We start from the raw sequence: 12,645 nt of genomic DNA, 5'->3' as shown, positions 1-12,645 counted from the left end.
CCCGTGAAGTCTCACAATGGAGACGTTACTGGTGCCCGATCGAGCAAATCGATGAACAACGGAAGGAAGGACGGTGCTACAGTGCAGTGTTACCCTGGGGACATTAAGTCCTTGTCTGAGGGTTTACTGAGCTGCTGTTTGTTGAGCCTTCTGTGTTAACTTTTTTTTTAGTTGTGCTTAGTTGGCTTCTATGTTACATCCCATCCAATGTGGTGTGCTCCTACTGGGATGTTAGCATTGCTGAGAGTGGAGCTGTCCAGAAAATCTAGAATATTTAGCTGGGCAGTGAGCTTAAGATGGCAGTGGTGGTTGAAATGTGGATGTCACTGCTAGGGCTTCCAAAAGTGCAAGGGGGGTTGTGGGGGAGGCCGCTCACCCCAACTTCAAAAAGACCTGGAGTTTTCAGCCAAAATAAACCCAGCCGTACCTTAAATTTCTGCAGGCAAGCAACTCTGTGGAGCTCAGTTGTGAGGCAGTAAAGTCTTGCCTGAGGCATGGCTGCAGTTTCTGGGGTGTGAATGTGGCTGTCGAAGCTTTGGTAGGGCAGGCTGATCTGCTGGCCCACCCCCCTCCCAAGATTGCCCTGGAGGTTTCAGCTGGCACTGGGGGGATACAGAAATTTTTGCAGTTAGTTGATCTCTTTTGAGATTTAATTATGAGTTTCTGGAACAGACAGGTAGGTGAGCTTCCTTGGAGTAACAATGCTGTGACTTCTCGTAGCACTAGAGCTGGGCACCCCCAGCAGAAATGTTCTGGAAAGATCCTTCTCTCAGCCAGGAGTGCTAATCCTAAATATCCCTGCCCTACAGAACAGTTCTTTTTGGTGTACTCTGAATACTCAGTAGAGTCCTCAATGCCAGCTTCCTGGTTTGGACATCATGCCCCGGTTCCGAACCAGCTGTGGGTGGCGCTGCAGGAGAGACAGTAGAGTAGGGAGGGCTTCAGCCTTGCATGCGGCTGACATGGGTTCAATCCGTGGCATCATATATGGTCCCCAGAACCCTGCCAGGAGGATCCCTGAGTGCCGAGCCAGAAGTAAGCTGAGTACCACCGAGTGTGGCCCCAAGCCCGCAAACAAAATGGGGGTGCCTATGATGTGCACATGGAAACTTCCTATTTAGCTTTGATTTAGGGCCACACCCAACATGCCTTGGGGACCAAATGCAATGGGGCTCGGAGGAAAAAAATGCGGTGCTAGGGCTCGAACCTAGGTCGACGATACTGTACTACCTACTTCTCGGGCCCCCACCAGTAAATTAAGGATCGACAGAGAACACAGATCTGGTTCCACAGGGCCAGGGTTTTGTTTTACTTTTGGGGCCACGTCCGGAGGTGCTCAAGAGTTTTACCCCTGACTCTGTGTTCGGGAATCACTCCTGGTGGGGCTCGGGGGACCGTATGGGGTGCCGGGGATCCAACCAGATGGGCCAGGTGCAAAGCAAAAGCGCTAGCCTCTGTGCTATCGCTGAGACACCGGGCCCAGACAGTTTAGATCTCAACGGTCAGGCCCCATCCCCCCAGGTCCAGCTCAAGACACGCCCATCTGCCAGGCCCCGCCCCAAAGCTCCCCAACGGCCAGGATGCGCTCAAGACACTCTCATCGGCAAAGCCACGTCTCCAAGGCGCCCCAACGGCGGTTGCGCGCAAGGCACGCCCATCTGTAAAGCCCCGCCCCCGAGGCGCCTCACCGGCCAGGCCGAGGTCAAGACACGCCCATCCGCAAAGCCCCGCCCCTGAGGCTCCCCAATGGCCAGGCCCGCTCAGGCCCCGCCCCCATGGTTCTCTTTGGGACGGGACCCGCCCCTCGGGAAGCCCAACGGCCGGGCCGCGCTCCGAACACGCCCATCTGCAAAACCCCGCCCCCAAGGCTCCCCAACGGTCAGGGCGCGCTCAAGGCACGCCCATCCAGAAAGCCCCGCCCCTGAGACTCCCCAATGGCCAGGCCCGCTCAGTCCCCGCCCCCATGGTCCTCCCAACGGCCGGGACCCGCCCCTTGAGAAGCCCAACGGCCAGGGAGCGCTCAAGACACGCCCATCCTCAAAGCCCTGCCCCCGAGACTCCTCAACGGTCAGGCCCCGCCCCCAGGCCCTCCCAACGGCCGGGCCCCGCCTCTCGAGGCGCACTAACGTCCCGGCCCCGCCCCTTGGGAAGCCCAACGGCCGGGCCCCGCCCCGGCGCGTGCGCGGCCCCGCGGAAACGTGCGGGCGCCCGCGGAGCCCGAGGCTGAGCTGGCAGTGGGGCTGGCCACCATGGAGTTGCCGCAGACGCCGGAGCTGATGGGGCTGTCCCTGCTGCTCGGGCTGCTAGCTCTGATGGCCACTGCGGCGGTGGCGCGGGGATGGCTGCGCTCCGAGGAGAAGTGCCGCCGGCCGGCCGGTTAGTGGGAACGGGCGGGCCCGGGGCGCCCCAGCCCTCCTGCAGCTCGGGCCTGCGGGGTTTGTGCCGGGGGATCCCCCGAGCTCGGTTTCTCGTGTTGTGAAGTGCCGCCCCGCCGGGCTGGTCGCGCCCCTTGGGCGGGACGGCTTGGACGCCGGGTCCCCCGCGGCCGCGCTCGCTGCCCGAGGCCGCCCCGGGGTCTCTGAGCCGCAGCTTCTCCCCCGGGCGGCCACGAGAAGCTCGAAAACGCCCAAGTGCCCTCGGGTTTTTGAAGGCGCGGCGGCGGTGGGGACTCATTCATTGTAGCCGCCCCCCCCGGATGTGCGGCCACGTGTACCGTGTGCCTGCCGGACGCCTGCCAAGCGCAGGAGGTCTTCCTTTTGGAGAGCCCACTCCGGGGAGGGAGAGGATCCCGTTACCGTGCTGGTGCAAAAGGAGGGTGATCAGTTTCTGGGCCGAGGAACCGGCTGGAAACCCGAACTCCCGGGGTGGGCGTGGTCGGCCCGGCCTCACTTCCTGGGGACCTGGAGATCTGTACCTGGTTCAGTGCTGCACGACGTCCCCGAGGCGGCTAAGCGAGTGGCTGCGGGGGTGCTTGCAGGGCTGGGGATCGACCTGGGGCTCTTGCACGGAAAGCCTGTGCTCCTGCCCTTGGGAACCATCTCCCCCAGCGCTTTTTCTTTCTCCTTTGCGGGTAGGTCCAGGAAATGGACCCTGAGAGTTGGGGAACCCCAGCGGTGGAACCTGGAAGTATAGACTTCTTAGAGTTTGCCAGGGAGCCAAGAAAGGACTATTTCCTGGCAAAAGTCGAATGAAGACCAGGAGCCCTGAAATGGCCTTTGCTTGGATTGCGGCCAGGGTTGGGTGATGATGACCCAGCGACATTCTATAATAACGTTTGTGGGAGCTGGGCGCCCAGCAGCCTTGCCCTGCCAGCCTGATGCTTTGCCAGATTCTTAGCTATTTGACGCAGAAGAGTGGGTGCCTGAGACTCATCCCTCTGTGTGCACTGGGGTTTCTCTGAGCCTCTGATGATTGTGCACTGTCCTCCACTAGTCCTTTTGTAGACATTATCCAATACTCCCAGCCGCTTTTAAGGCCCAGAGCAACTAAGTGACTTCCCCGAGGCCGGGGGCTGAGGGCCAATGTCCCCCTTCATCAGGCTGTGAGGCTACTCTGCCAACACCAGCTTGGAGAAGACACCGTTGAGGTTTATGAAGGTGCCATGTGGGCTGCAGACCCGAGCACCCTCATCCAGACCGCTTTATGACAGAGACACAGTGCAAACCAGGCTTGGTTCCAGAGCCTTTGTGTTGCCGTTATCTGCTGCCCCTGCTGTCCTCAGCGCCTGGCCAGTCATGGGAGGCCAGTCAAGAGTGAGAGCCCAGGGACTGGAGCAATAGCACAGTGGGTAGGGCGTTTGCCTTGCACGAGGCCGACCTGGGTTCGATTCCCAGTATCCCATATGGTCCCCCGAGCACCGCCAGGAGTAATTCCTGAGTGTAGAGCCAGGAGTAACCTCTGAGCTTTGCCGGGTGTGACCCAAAAACCAAAAAAAAAAAAAAAAAATAGGAAAAGTGAGAGCCCAGGTGTCCCAAAATAGAGGAGGTATGGCTAATGGGTGGGAAAGTTAGATATGACAAAGGTGGTGAAGTGTCATGTATGATACCCTATTTGCAACAGTGCTGTAAACCACAGAGTCAAAACACATAAAAAAGAGCCTCTCCTAGAAGCAGACTGGTGAGTGGGGCGTTTGCCTTGTACCCGGCCGACCCGGGTTCAATCCCCGGCATCTCATATGGTGCCCTGAGCACTACCAGGACTAATTCCTGAGCGCAGAGCCAGGAGTAAGCCTTGAGCATCGTTGGGTGTGGCCCCAAAACCATTTAAAAAAAAAAATGAGGATGGCTGGGTGACAGTATCTTTCTTTCTAGACCAGAAAGCCAATGGGGTGCCAGTGTCAAAGTCTGTAAGTTCCAAAAAGCAGAAGCAGCAGTTGCGGGGTCGCAAGGAGAAGCCCCAGCAACACAACTTCACCCACCGGCTCCTGGCTGCAGCTCTGAAGGTAGGGGATGCCCACCCCACACCTACAGGCAGAACCCAGTGGGGAGGCCTCGTCCTCGCCCTTTCCCAGGCCCATCCCACTGTGTCAGCTTCCCTGTGCGGCTGCTGGTTTAGGGGGTCCCGTTCACTCTTCCTGCACCCGTCCCCCTAGAGCCACAGCGGGAACATCTCTTGCCTGGACTTTAGCAGCAATGGCAAGTACCTGGCCACCTGTGCCGATGACCGGACCGTCCGCATCTGGAGTACCAAGGACTTCCTGCAGCGGGAGCACCGCAGCATGCGCGCCAACGTGGAGTTAGACCACGCCACCCTGGTGCGGTTCAGCCCCGACTGCAGGTGGGACAGGAGGGAACCCCAGACTGGGGACCGTGTTTGGGGGGCAGGACGTGGTGAGCAGTGTGCACTTGCAGAGCTTGGGCACCGCCCGGAGCTCCTTGGAGGACTCTGCCCTTCCCCTGCCTGGCCGCAGCTCTGTGAGTCGATGGCCGACACCTGGCCTCCAAGTTGGTCTTGGAAGTGTTGCACCCAGGCGTTGCTCAGGGGTTACTGCACGCTCTGCACTCAGGCATCATTCCTAGTGATGCTTGGGTGACCTATGGGATGCCGCGGATCAAACCCAGGTTGGCTACGTGCAAGGCAAACGCCCTCCTTGCTGTGCTGTTGCTCTACCCAGGCCACAGTGCAGTGATTTGTAAACCCAGGGCTGGAGCGCTTTGAGGCCTGTCTTCAAGCGACTTCGAAGAGATTTGAACCCTGGGGTGGTGGTGGGGAGGGGCGGTTTGTTAAGTTAGAAGGTGGGCAAGAGGGATGGCAGGTGCAGGTCTTTTGAGGGTTTTTTTTTTTTTCTTTTTGGGTCACACCCGGCGATGCTCAGGGGTTACTCCTGGTTCTGCTCTCAGGAGTTACTCCTGGCGGTGCTCAGGGGACCATATGGGATGCTGGGAATCAAACCCGGGTTGGACGCATGCAAGGCAAATGCCCTACCCACTGTGCTATCACTCCAGCCCCTTTTGAGTTTTTTGTTGGTTGTTTTTTTTTCTTTTTGGTTTTTGGGGCCACACCCGGTATGCTCAGGGCTCACTCAGGGATCGCTCCATAGGGGAACTAATGGAATGCTGGGGATCGAACCTGGGTGCCTCCCCTGCTGACCCAGCTCTGCAGTCCTGTGATTATTCTTGAAGCTAGCATATATCCACGGAGGGCCTGTGTGACCACGTGAGTGACCGTGTTTCTGCCGCCCGTCTCCAGGGCCTTCATTGTCTGGCTGGCCAATGGAGACACCCTCCGGGTCTTTAAAATGGCCAAACGAGAGGACGGGGGCTACACTTTCACCGCCAGCCCGGAGGACTTCCCTAAGAAGCACAAGGCCCCCATCGTCAACATTGGCATCGCTGACACAGGTAGGGGCAGCTGAGGGTGGGTGGCACGCGCCCAAGGGGAGGGGACATGGCTCTCCGGGTAACTGTGTCCGTGCTGGCTGGAGGTCTAGGATGGAGGCTAAGGCATTTTTGCCTTGCGTGCCCCAACCCTGGTTTGCTCCCTGATACTGCGTAGGATCCCCCAAGCACCGCTAGGTGTGCCCACCACCCAAAAAACTTGCAAAATCAATACTATGCGTGTGGCCTGAGAGAACAGCGGGTAGGGTGCTCGCCTGGCACAGGACAGACCCAGGTTCTACCCCCAGCTACCTATATGGTCCTCTGAGCCCACCAGGAGTGATCCCTAAGTACCCGCAGGTAGGGTTCCCAAACCAAAAATAAATCAGAGTCAGTGCTGCACCCGAGTTCCAGCAGTGCAGGGGGCCGGGCTGAGTGCAGGCTGTAGTGAGTTTGTCCTCAGGGTAAGCCCGGCTTGGAAATGGAGGGGCGGTCAGGGGACTGGTGCCCCTCAGCTCACGGCCCTTCTTGGCCCCCAGGGAAGTTCATCATGACTGCCTCCAGTGACACGACCATTGTCATCTGGAACCTGAAGGGCCACGTGCTGTCAACCATCAACACCAACCAGATGAACAACACATATGCAGCCATATCCCCGTGCAGCCGGTGAGAGCGAGGGTCAGCGGCTGGGTTTCCTCATCACTGGGCTTCGGAAGGTCAGGGTGGGGGCCGTTCTATCTTCTTTGGTCACACGGAAAAGCCGAGGTTGTGTGTCAAAGGTACTTAGGGGCCGGAGAGAGCATGGGGTATTGGCGCTTGTCTTCCATGTGGTCCATCTTGGTTTATTGATTTTGTATTTATTTTGTTTTTTTATTTTTTGGGGGGTCACACCCAGCGATGCACAGGTGTTACTCCTGGCTCTGCACTCAGGAATTACCCCTGGCAGTGCTCAGGGGACCATATGGGAGGCTGGGAATCGAACTTGGGTTGGCCGCGTGCAAGGCAAATGCCCTACCCGCAGTGCTATCACTCCAGCCCCAAATATTTTGGTTTTTTGAAGTGGGGCACACCCGGTTACGCTCGGGGTTTACTCCTGACTCTGTGCTGAGGAATTAAGCCTGGCAGTGCTCAGGGGACCATGGAGGATGACAGGGATTGAACTGAGGTCAGCCGTGTGCCAGGCAAACGCCTTCCCCACAGGACAATCGCTCCAGTGCCCCCAACCTCAGTTTCATTCCTGGCACCATGTTTGCTACCCTGAGCACCAACTCAATGAGGCCCCCAGGCAAAACTTAAAACTTTCTGGGTCAGGAGAGCTATCCGAGGGGTTCAGGTGCTCGCCTTGTACACAGCTGGACCCAGTGCAGTCTCCCGCAGCACCGTGCATGTCCTCCAGGTCCCAGCAGTATGACCCATGACCACTGCTGTATGACCTAGGACCACTGCTGCATGTGGCCACCATCGCTCCCGCCTGAAAAATAAAGAAAAAGCATTTGGCGCCCTAAGACAACTTTCTTTTTTAGTTGGGGTGGTGGCCGTATTTAGTGGTGCTTAGGGATCCCTCCTGGCTAGCTTGGGGACCATATGGGGTGCTGGGGAATTCAACCCAGGTCAGCCCATGCAAGCAAAGTCCCCTCCCTGCTGTAGTATCACTTCTGCCCTAAGACAACTTCTTCTACTTATGACAGACTTTTAGTGGTTTTTTTTTTTTTTTTCAGGGGATAGGTGGGTCACATCCAGCTGTATTCTGGGCTTATTCCTGGCTCTGTGCTCAGCAGTTTCTCCTGGCGGCCCAAGGGACCCTATGGGATGCCAGGGATCAAATCAAGGTTGGCCATATGCAAGGCGAGCGCCCTCTCCGCTGTCTGTTCGCTCTGGCCCTGCGTTAGTGGGTTTGCAGGAACCCAGTTCACCTTAACGGGAGGCCTTACAAGGAGCCTTGGTTACCCGTAGGTTTGTGGCTTCCTGTGGCTTCACCCCTGATGTCAAGGTGTGGGAAGTCTGCTTTGGGAAAAAAGGCGACTTCCAAGAGGTGGTGCGCGCATTTGAGCTCAAGGGCCACTCTGCGGCTGTGCACTTCTTTGCCTTCTCCAACGACTCACGCAGGTGAGTGTGTGTCTGGGCTCCTCGGTGCTCTTCTGCCCCCCCGCCCCTCTGTCATCAGCGTGTCTTGTCCCGTCGGTGCGTGTCATCATGGCCCCCCCCCCACCCCCGCAGTTGAGCCCTAGAGCCAGGCCTTTCCCCGCTGCAGGATGGCCTCTGTCTCCAAGGACGGCACATGGAAGCTGTGGGACACAGACGTGGAGTACAAGAAGCAGCAGGACCCCTACCTGCTGAGGACGGGCCGCTTCGACGAGGCCAGCACCCAGCCCTGCCGCCTGGCCCTCTCCCCGGACGCTCACGTCTTGGCCCTGGCTTGCGGCAGCACCATCCGCCTCTACAACACGCGCCGCGGGGAGGAGGAGGAGCGCTTTGAGCGGGTCCACAGTGAGTGCATCTCCGACTTGACCTTCGACGTCAGCGGGCGCCTGCTGGCCTCCTGCGGGGACCGGGCCGTGCGGCTCTTGCACAACACGCCCAGCCTCCGGGCTGTGGTGGAGGAGATGCAGGGTCTGCTGAAGCGGGCCACCAGCGAGAGCACCCGCCAGCGGCTGCAGCAGCAGCTCTCGGAGGCCCAGGAGGCCCTGAAGAAGCTGGGCGCCCTGAAGAAGTGAGAGTCGGGGCAGGGCAGGGAGGCGCTGGCCGCCGCTGCCCCCCCCCCGGCTGGCTTCCCAGGGACTCCCCGGCTGGAAACCATCTGCTGGAGCCTTTGATGTGTTCGGCGCTGGGCCCACTCCTCTCTCCTTTGTCTGCTGAAGTGACTCTTGCCCGCTTAGATTTCTCTTCTTGCTGGTTCACCTCTGGCCTTACAAAGGTGCTTATCTTTCTCTGAGACCCCCAGGGGACGAGTCAGCTTCCCCGGGGCCATGGAGGCTGGCGAGGAGAAGAGCCATCACCTGATCTCTGACCTTACGGTCCTATACCCTGGCACCCAAAGAAGTTTGTTAACAGTGAAGGCCGAACCTGGGAGGACCTGGGTAAAGACCAGCACTTGGGCCAGCAACTAACTGGGAGGGAGGTTTATTTCCCAGGTCCAGAGCTGGCGGGGGCAGGGGGCAGGTGGGATCAAGGAAGGGCTCATCTTGCCAGCCACCGCTCCCAGCTCCTTCCAGAAAGTATTGAAGGCTTTTGATCTGTACCTCGATTTCCTTATTTGTAAAATGGAGACTCATTTTCTGTGATCACCGTACAGAGACGTTGTGAGTAGAAAAGGCCCTAAACTTAGAAAAGTAGCAAAGAGGAGGGGGTCGACCCCGTACCCGTCTGTCCCATGTCATGAAACAAGAGTGGACAGTGTTGCTGGGAACAGAATCACAAGCAGATGCCTCCCCGGGGAGAGGGAAGGCTCTAGGATTCCATCACACAGTCTGTAGCAGGCTCTGCTTCAAGGGGTGCACAAGGGCGGGTTCCCCGCTTCCAGAATAGAACCCATTCGAGGAGAGCGGGCTGGTTTCCGGAGAGATGAGTGAGCCGAGAGGTTCCATCAGACACAGATGAGAGAAAGGCCTATTTCCCTGCTAGTTTCTCTATTGCTCCAGAAAATTCACTGGAAACTGAGGCAGTGAGTGTGACGTGCGCACGTAGCTTGGATAGGAGGTTAGTATTTCGGAGATTGACTGGACAACCGGTTGGCCGTGGGCCAGAAGGGAGATGAGGATTTCTGGCAGAGCTAAGTCTAGACACAGTTGATTCGTCCAGAAGCAAATTCTTCTCACTCTAAAACCAGCACCTCCCGAGTCTTCCTCAGCCCTTCCAAATCTTTGCGTGAGCCATAGCCTTGGAATTCTCCAGACTTGTTCTCCCGGCATCCTCTGCTCATATCCTGCATTATTTCCCAAATCTGCTACTTTGCTCCACTTTTCCTGTCCCCTGCCTGTCCTGAGTCACTGTCCCCTACTGAACTGCAGAGCAGCTACTTCACTGCTCTCCCTCCTCACCCTGTGCAGTCACTGTCCTCGGGGTAGGCCAGATGGAAGCCAGAGGCCGTCATTTCAAAGGCTTCCCATCACACTTAGAATAAAACCCAAAATCCTCACCCTGACCGCCAAGCTCTGGTGTCTTCCTTCACACCCAGCAGTGTGTCGGGCTTGTCCCCGGCTCGACGCTCAGGGATCCCTCCTGGGGGCTCAGGGAACCATATATAGTGCCAGGGATTGAAGTTGTGTCAGCCATGTGCAAGGCAAACGCGCTACCCACTGTGCTCTCTCTCCGGCCCCTTCCTCTAGATCTTGTTCCCAGGTGGCCCCCAGCACAACCCTTACTGCTCTCCCTTCCCCCAGGTCAAAGTTGGTCCTAGCCTCAGCCTAGCACCTCTGCTCTGCTGTTCCCTCTGCTTAGAAGCATTTGCTTTTCTGTTGGCTGCAAGTCAGGCTAGTTTAACCAGCTCTCGGGTTCATTGATGATGCCGAGACCCTCGCCGCGCCCAGTCTGAAGCAGCCCTGGCTCAGTTCCCTCGTGGCATTGTTTTTGTGTGTGTTTCAAGATGTCCGAAGTGATCTGTGAGTGAGCTCCTTTGGATATTTGAGTGCTCCGGGCGGCCCAGCCTAAAGTCTAAGACCTTAGGACATAGTGGAGGACTCAGGTGATGAGGGGTGTGTGTCTGCTCTAGGGGTGCCCGTGAAGAATCCTCAGGATGTGACTTTTCAATCTAAGGGGTTAGAAGTGGATGATATTTTAAGAAAAAAAACATTAAGCATTTCTGGGCCAAGCATTTATGCAATAATCATATGTTGCCCACCAGTCTCAAAGGCAGCCTTTGGGTTCGTTGGGCCTGGGAATGTGTGGCCTGCCAGGCAGGGTCCCCACCATCTGTTCTGCGCGATACTAAGCCATGGCTGGCTGCTGGGATGGGGGGTCCCCACCATTTGCTGTAATAGTTGCCCGTGGCCGGCTGCTGGGACGGGAGTGCAGGAGCGTTGCCGTCAGTTTGTTACTATTCTCACCTCTACTTTCCACTGTGAATTTGTGCCACCAGTAGACTTCTGGCCGGTCATGCCCTGCACATGGGTTCTGGTGAATATTTGCTTTCTGCTTGTCCAGAGAGTCGCATCTTTGCTTATCTGCTTTGCTCTGGCTTTATTCTCATTGTGAAGGGGAGAGGAAGTGAGCTCAGAATGTTGAGTTACTGAAGTCAGCCGTCCGCTGGGTAGCACTCTGACACCCTGAGCATAACTGACCTCCCTGACTCTCTTTCCTCATCTGTAAAATGGAAATAAATCTGGTCCTTGGGGTGTGGGAGTGGGTGGTGAGTTTCTAAGGAGAAAAGAGAAAGCAGGATGCAAAATGCCATTCCAGAAGGTTCCTAAGCCTGGAGAAAGTAATGGGAGCTGAAGGCAGGACAGAGACTGCTGCCTTTTCTGATCAAGTGTGTTGTTAGGGGCTGGAGTGATAGCACAGTGGGTAGGGCATTTGCCTTGTACGCCGCCGACCTGGGTTCGATTCCCAGCATCCCATATGGTCCCCCAAGCACTGCCAGGAGTAATTCCTGAGTGCATGAGCAAGGAGTAACCCCTGTGCAATGCTGGGTGTGGCCCAAAAAGAAAAAAAAAAGGTGTTGTCAATACAGTAGTGTTAATTTTTTAATATTTCAACTTTTTTGGGGTTTGAAATTTTTCCAAATAAAAAGTTGGGATAATGTTAAAAATGGTGGTGATAGAACTTATTTTTCTCAGTCTTTGGGGGAAAAAAATGAAAATCAAAAGATTCACATTTGTGGGGCCGGAGTGATAGCCCAGCGGGTAGGGCGTTTGCCTTGCACACGGCCAACCTGGGTTCGATCCCCGGCATCCCATATGGTCCCCCAAGCACCGCCAGGAGTAATTTCTGAGTACAAAGCCAGGAGTAACCCCTGAGCATTGCTGGGTGTGAAAAAAAGCAAAAAAAAAAAAAAATGTACATTTGAAAGACCTGTTTGTGGGTTCGGGGTTAAGGCGCTTGCCTTGCTTGCAGCCAGACCTGGTTGAATCCCTGGCACCCCCGTGGGCGCAGAGCAAGAGTATCAACCAAAGAGTGTCAATCCTGAGTACCACTGGTTGTGGCTCCAAAACCAAAATATTGGTTAATTTTAATAAATCGAGGTGATAATATATGGTAAAGACTGTCCTACAAGGCTCAACGGGCTACTACTCACAGCATGCCGGCCCCCTCAGGTGCAGTTCCCGGCACCACTGGTCCACTAGGAATGATCCCCAAGCTGCATGCCAGGATTAGGCTCAAAAACAAGATAATTTTGGGACTGGGAAAGGAGAGCAAAGGTTTACGGCACCTGCCTGTGTTGGGGTGACTCATAAAGTGGGGAGAGGACGGGTCTCCAGAAGGGGCGTCTAGAGAGGATTCAGCAGGGAAAGGTCCCACTGACAGCCATCGTGAGGCGAGCTGGCAGACAGGGCCTTGATGTCCAGGAGCCGGCTTGATAACCTCACACCCTAGTGCCCCTGAGCACTGGGTAGGGGAGAAACACGCCAACTCCCTGTTGGGCCGTGATGGTGATGGTAGTACTCTCAACCACCAACAGGAATCTCCCAGGCTGGGGGTGATTCTCCTGCAATTGGTGGCTCCTGAGGGAGGAAACTGTGACAGGCTCCAGAACTGGGGGCCCCCAGCACCTCAGCTTCTTTCTGTGATACCCCCCTTCACCTGGTGCCTGGAAGTCTTCACAGAAGCAACATAAAACAACGGGGACAAAGAAACCCTCATGCCCACACAGGGTCGGGTGAGGGTATCTGCAGAC

The 12,645-nt window shown here is 56.6% G+C and overlaps 1 protein-coding gene across 1 annotated transcript; it reads left to right on the top strand.

Moving 5' to 3' along the window:
• Positions 1-2,207: 2,207 nt before the first annotated feature.
• Positions 2,208-10,665, top strand: TBL2 (transducin beta like 2). Its single transcript, XM_056108260.1, has 7 exons — positions 2,208-2,376; positions 4,311-4,441; positions 4,592-4,776; positions 5,689-5,840; positions 6,356-6,482; positions 7,770-7,922; positions 8,068-10,665. The coding sequence occupies exons 1-7, from the start codon at positions 2,250-2,252 to the stop codon at positions 8,528-8,530; spliced, it is 1,338 nt and encodes a 445-aa protein (XP_055964235.1). The 5' UTR covers positions 2,208-2,249; the 3' UTR covers positions 8,531-10,665.
• Positions 10,666-12,645: the final 1,980 nt, after the last annotated feature.

This window comes from Sorex fumeus, unplaced genomic scaffold (assembly GCF_029834395.1).
Source record: "Sorex fumeus unplaced genomic scaffold, SorFum_2.1 ptg000199l, whole genome shotgun sequence".
Classification (NCBI taxonomy): domain Eukaryota; kingdom Metazoa; phylum Chordata; class Mammalia; order Eulipotyphla; family Soricidae; genus Sorex; species Sorex fumeus.
Note: the sequence above shows the minus strand (reverse complement) of the source record. Positions and strands in the feature narration are given on the sequence as shown.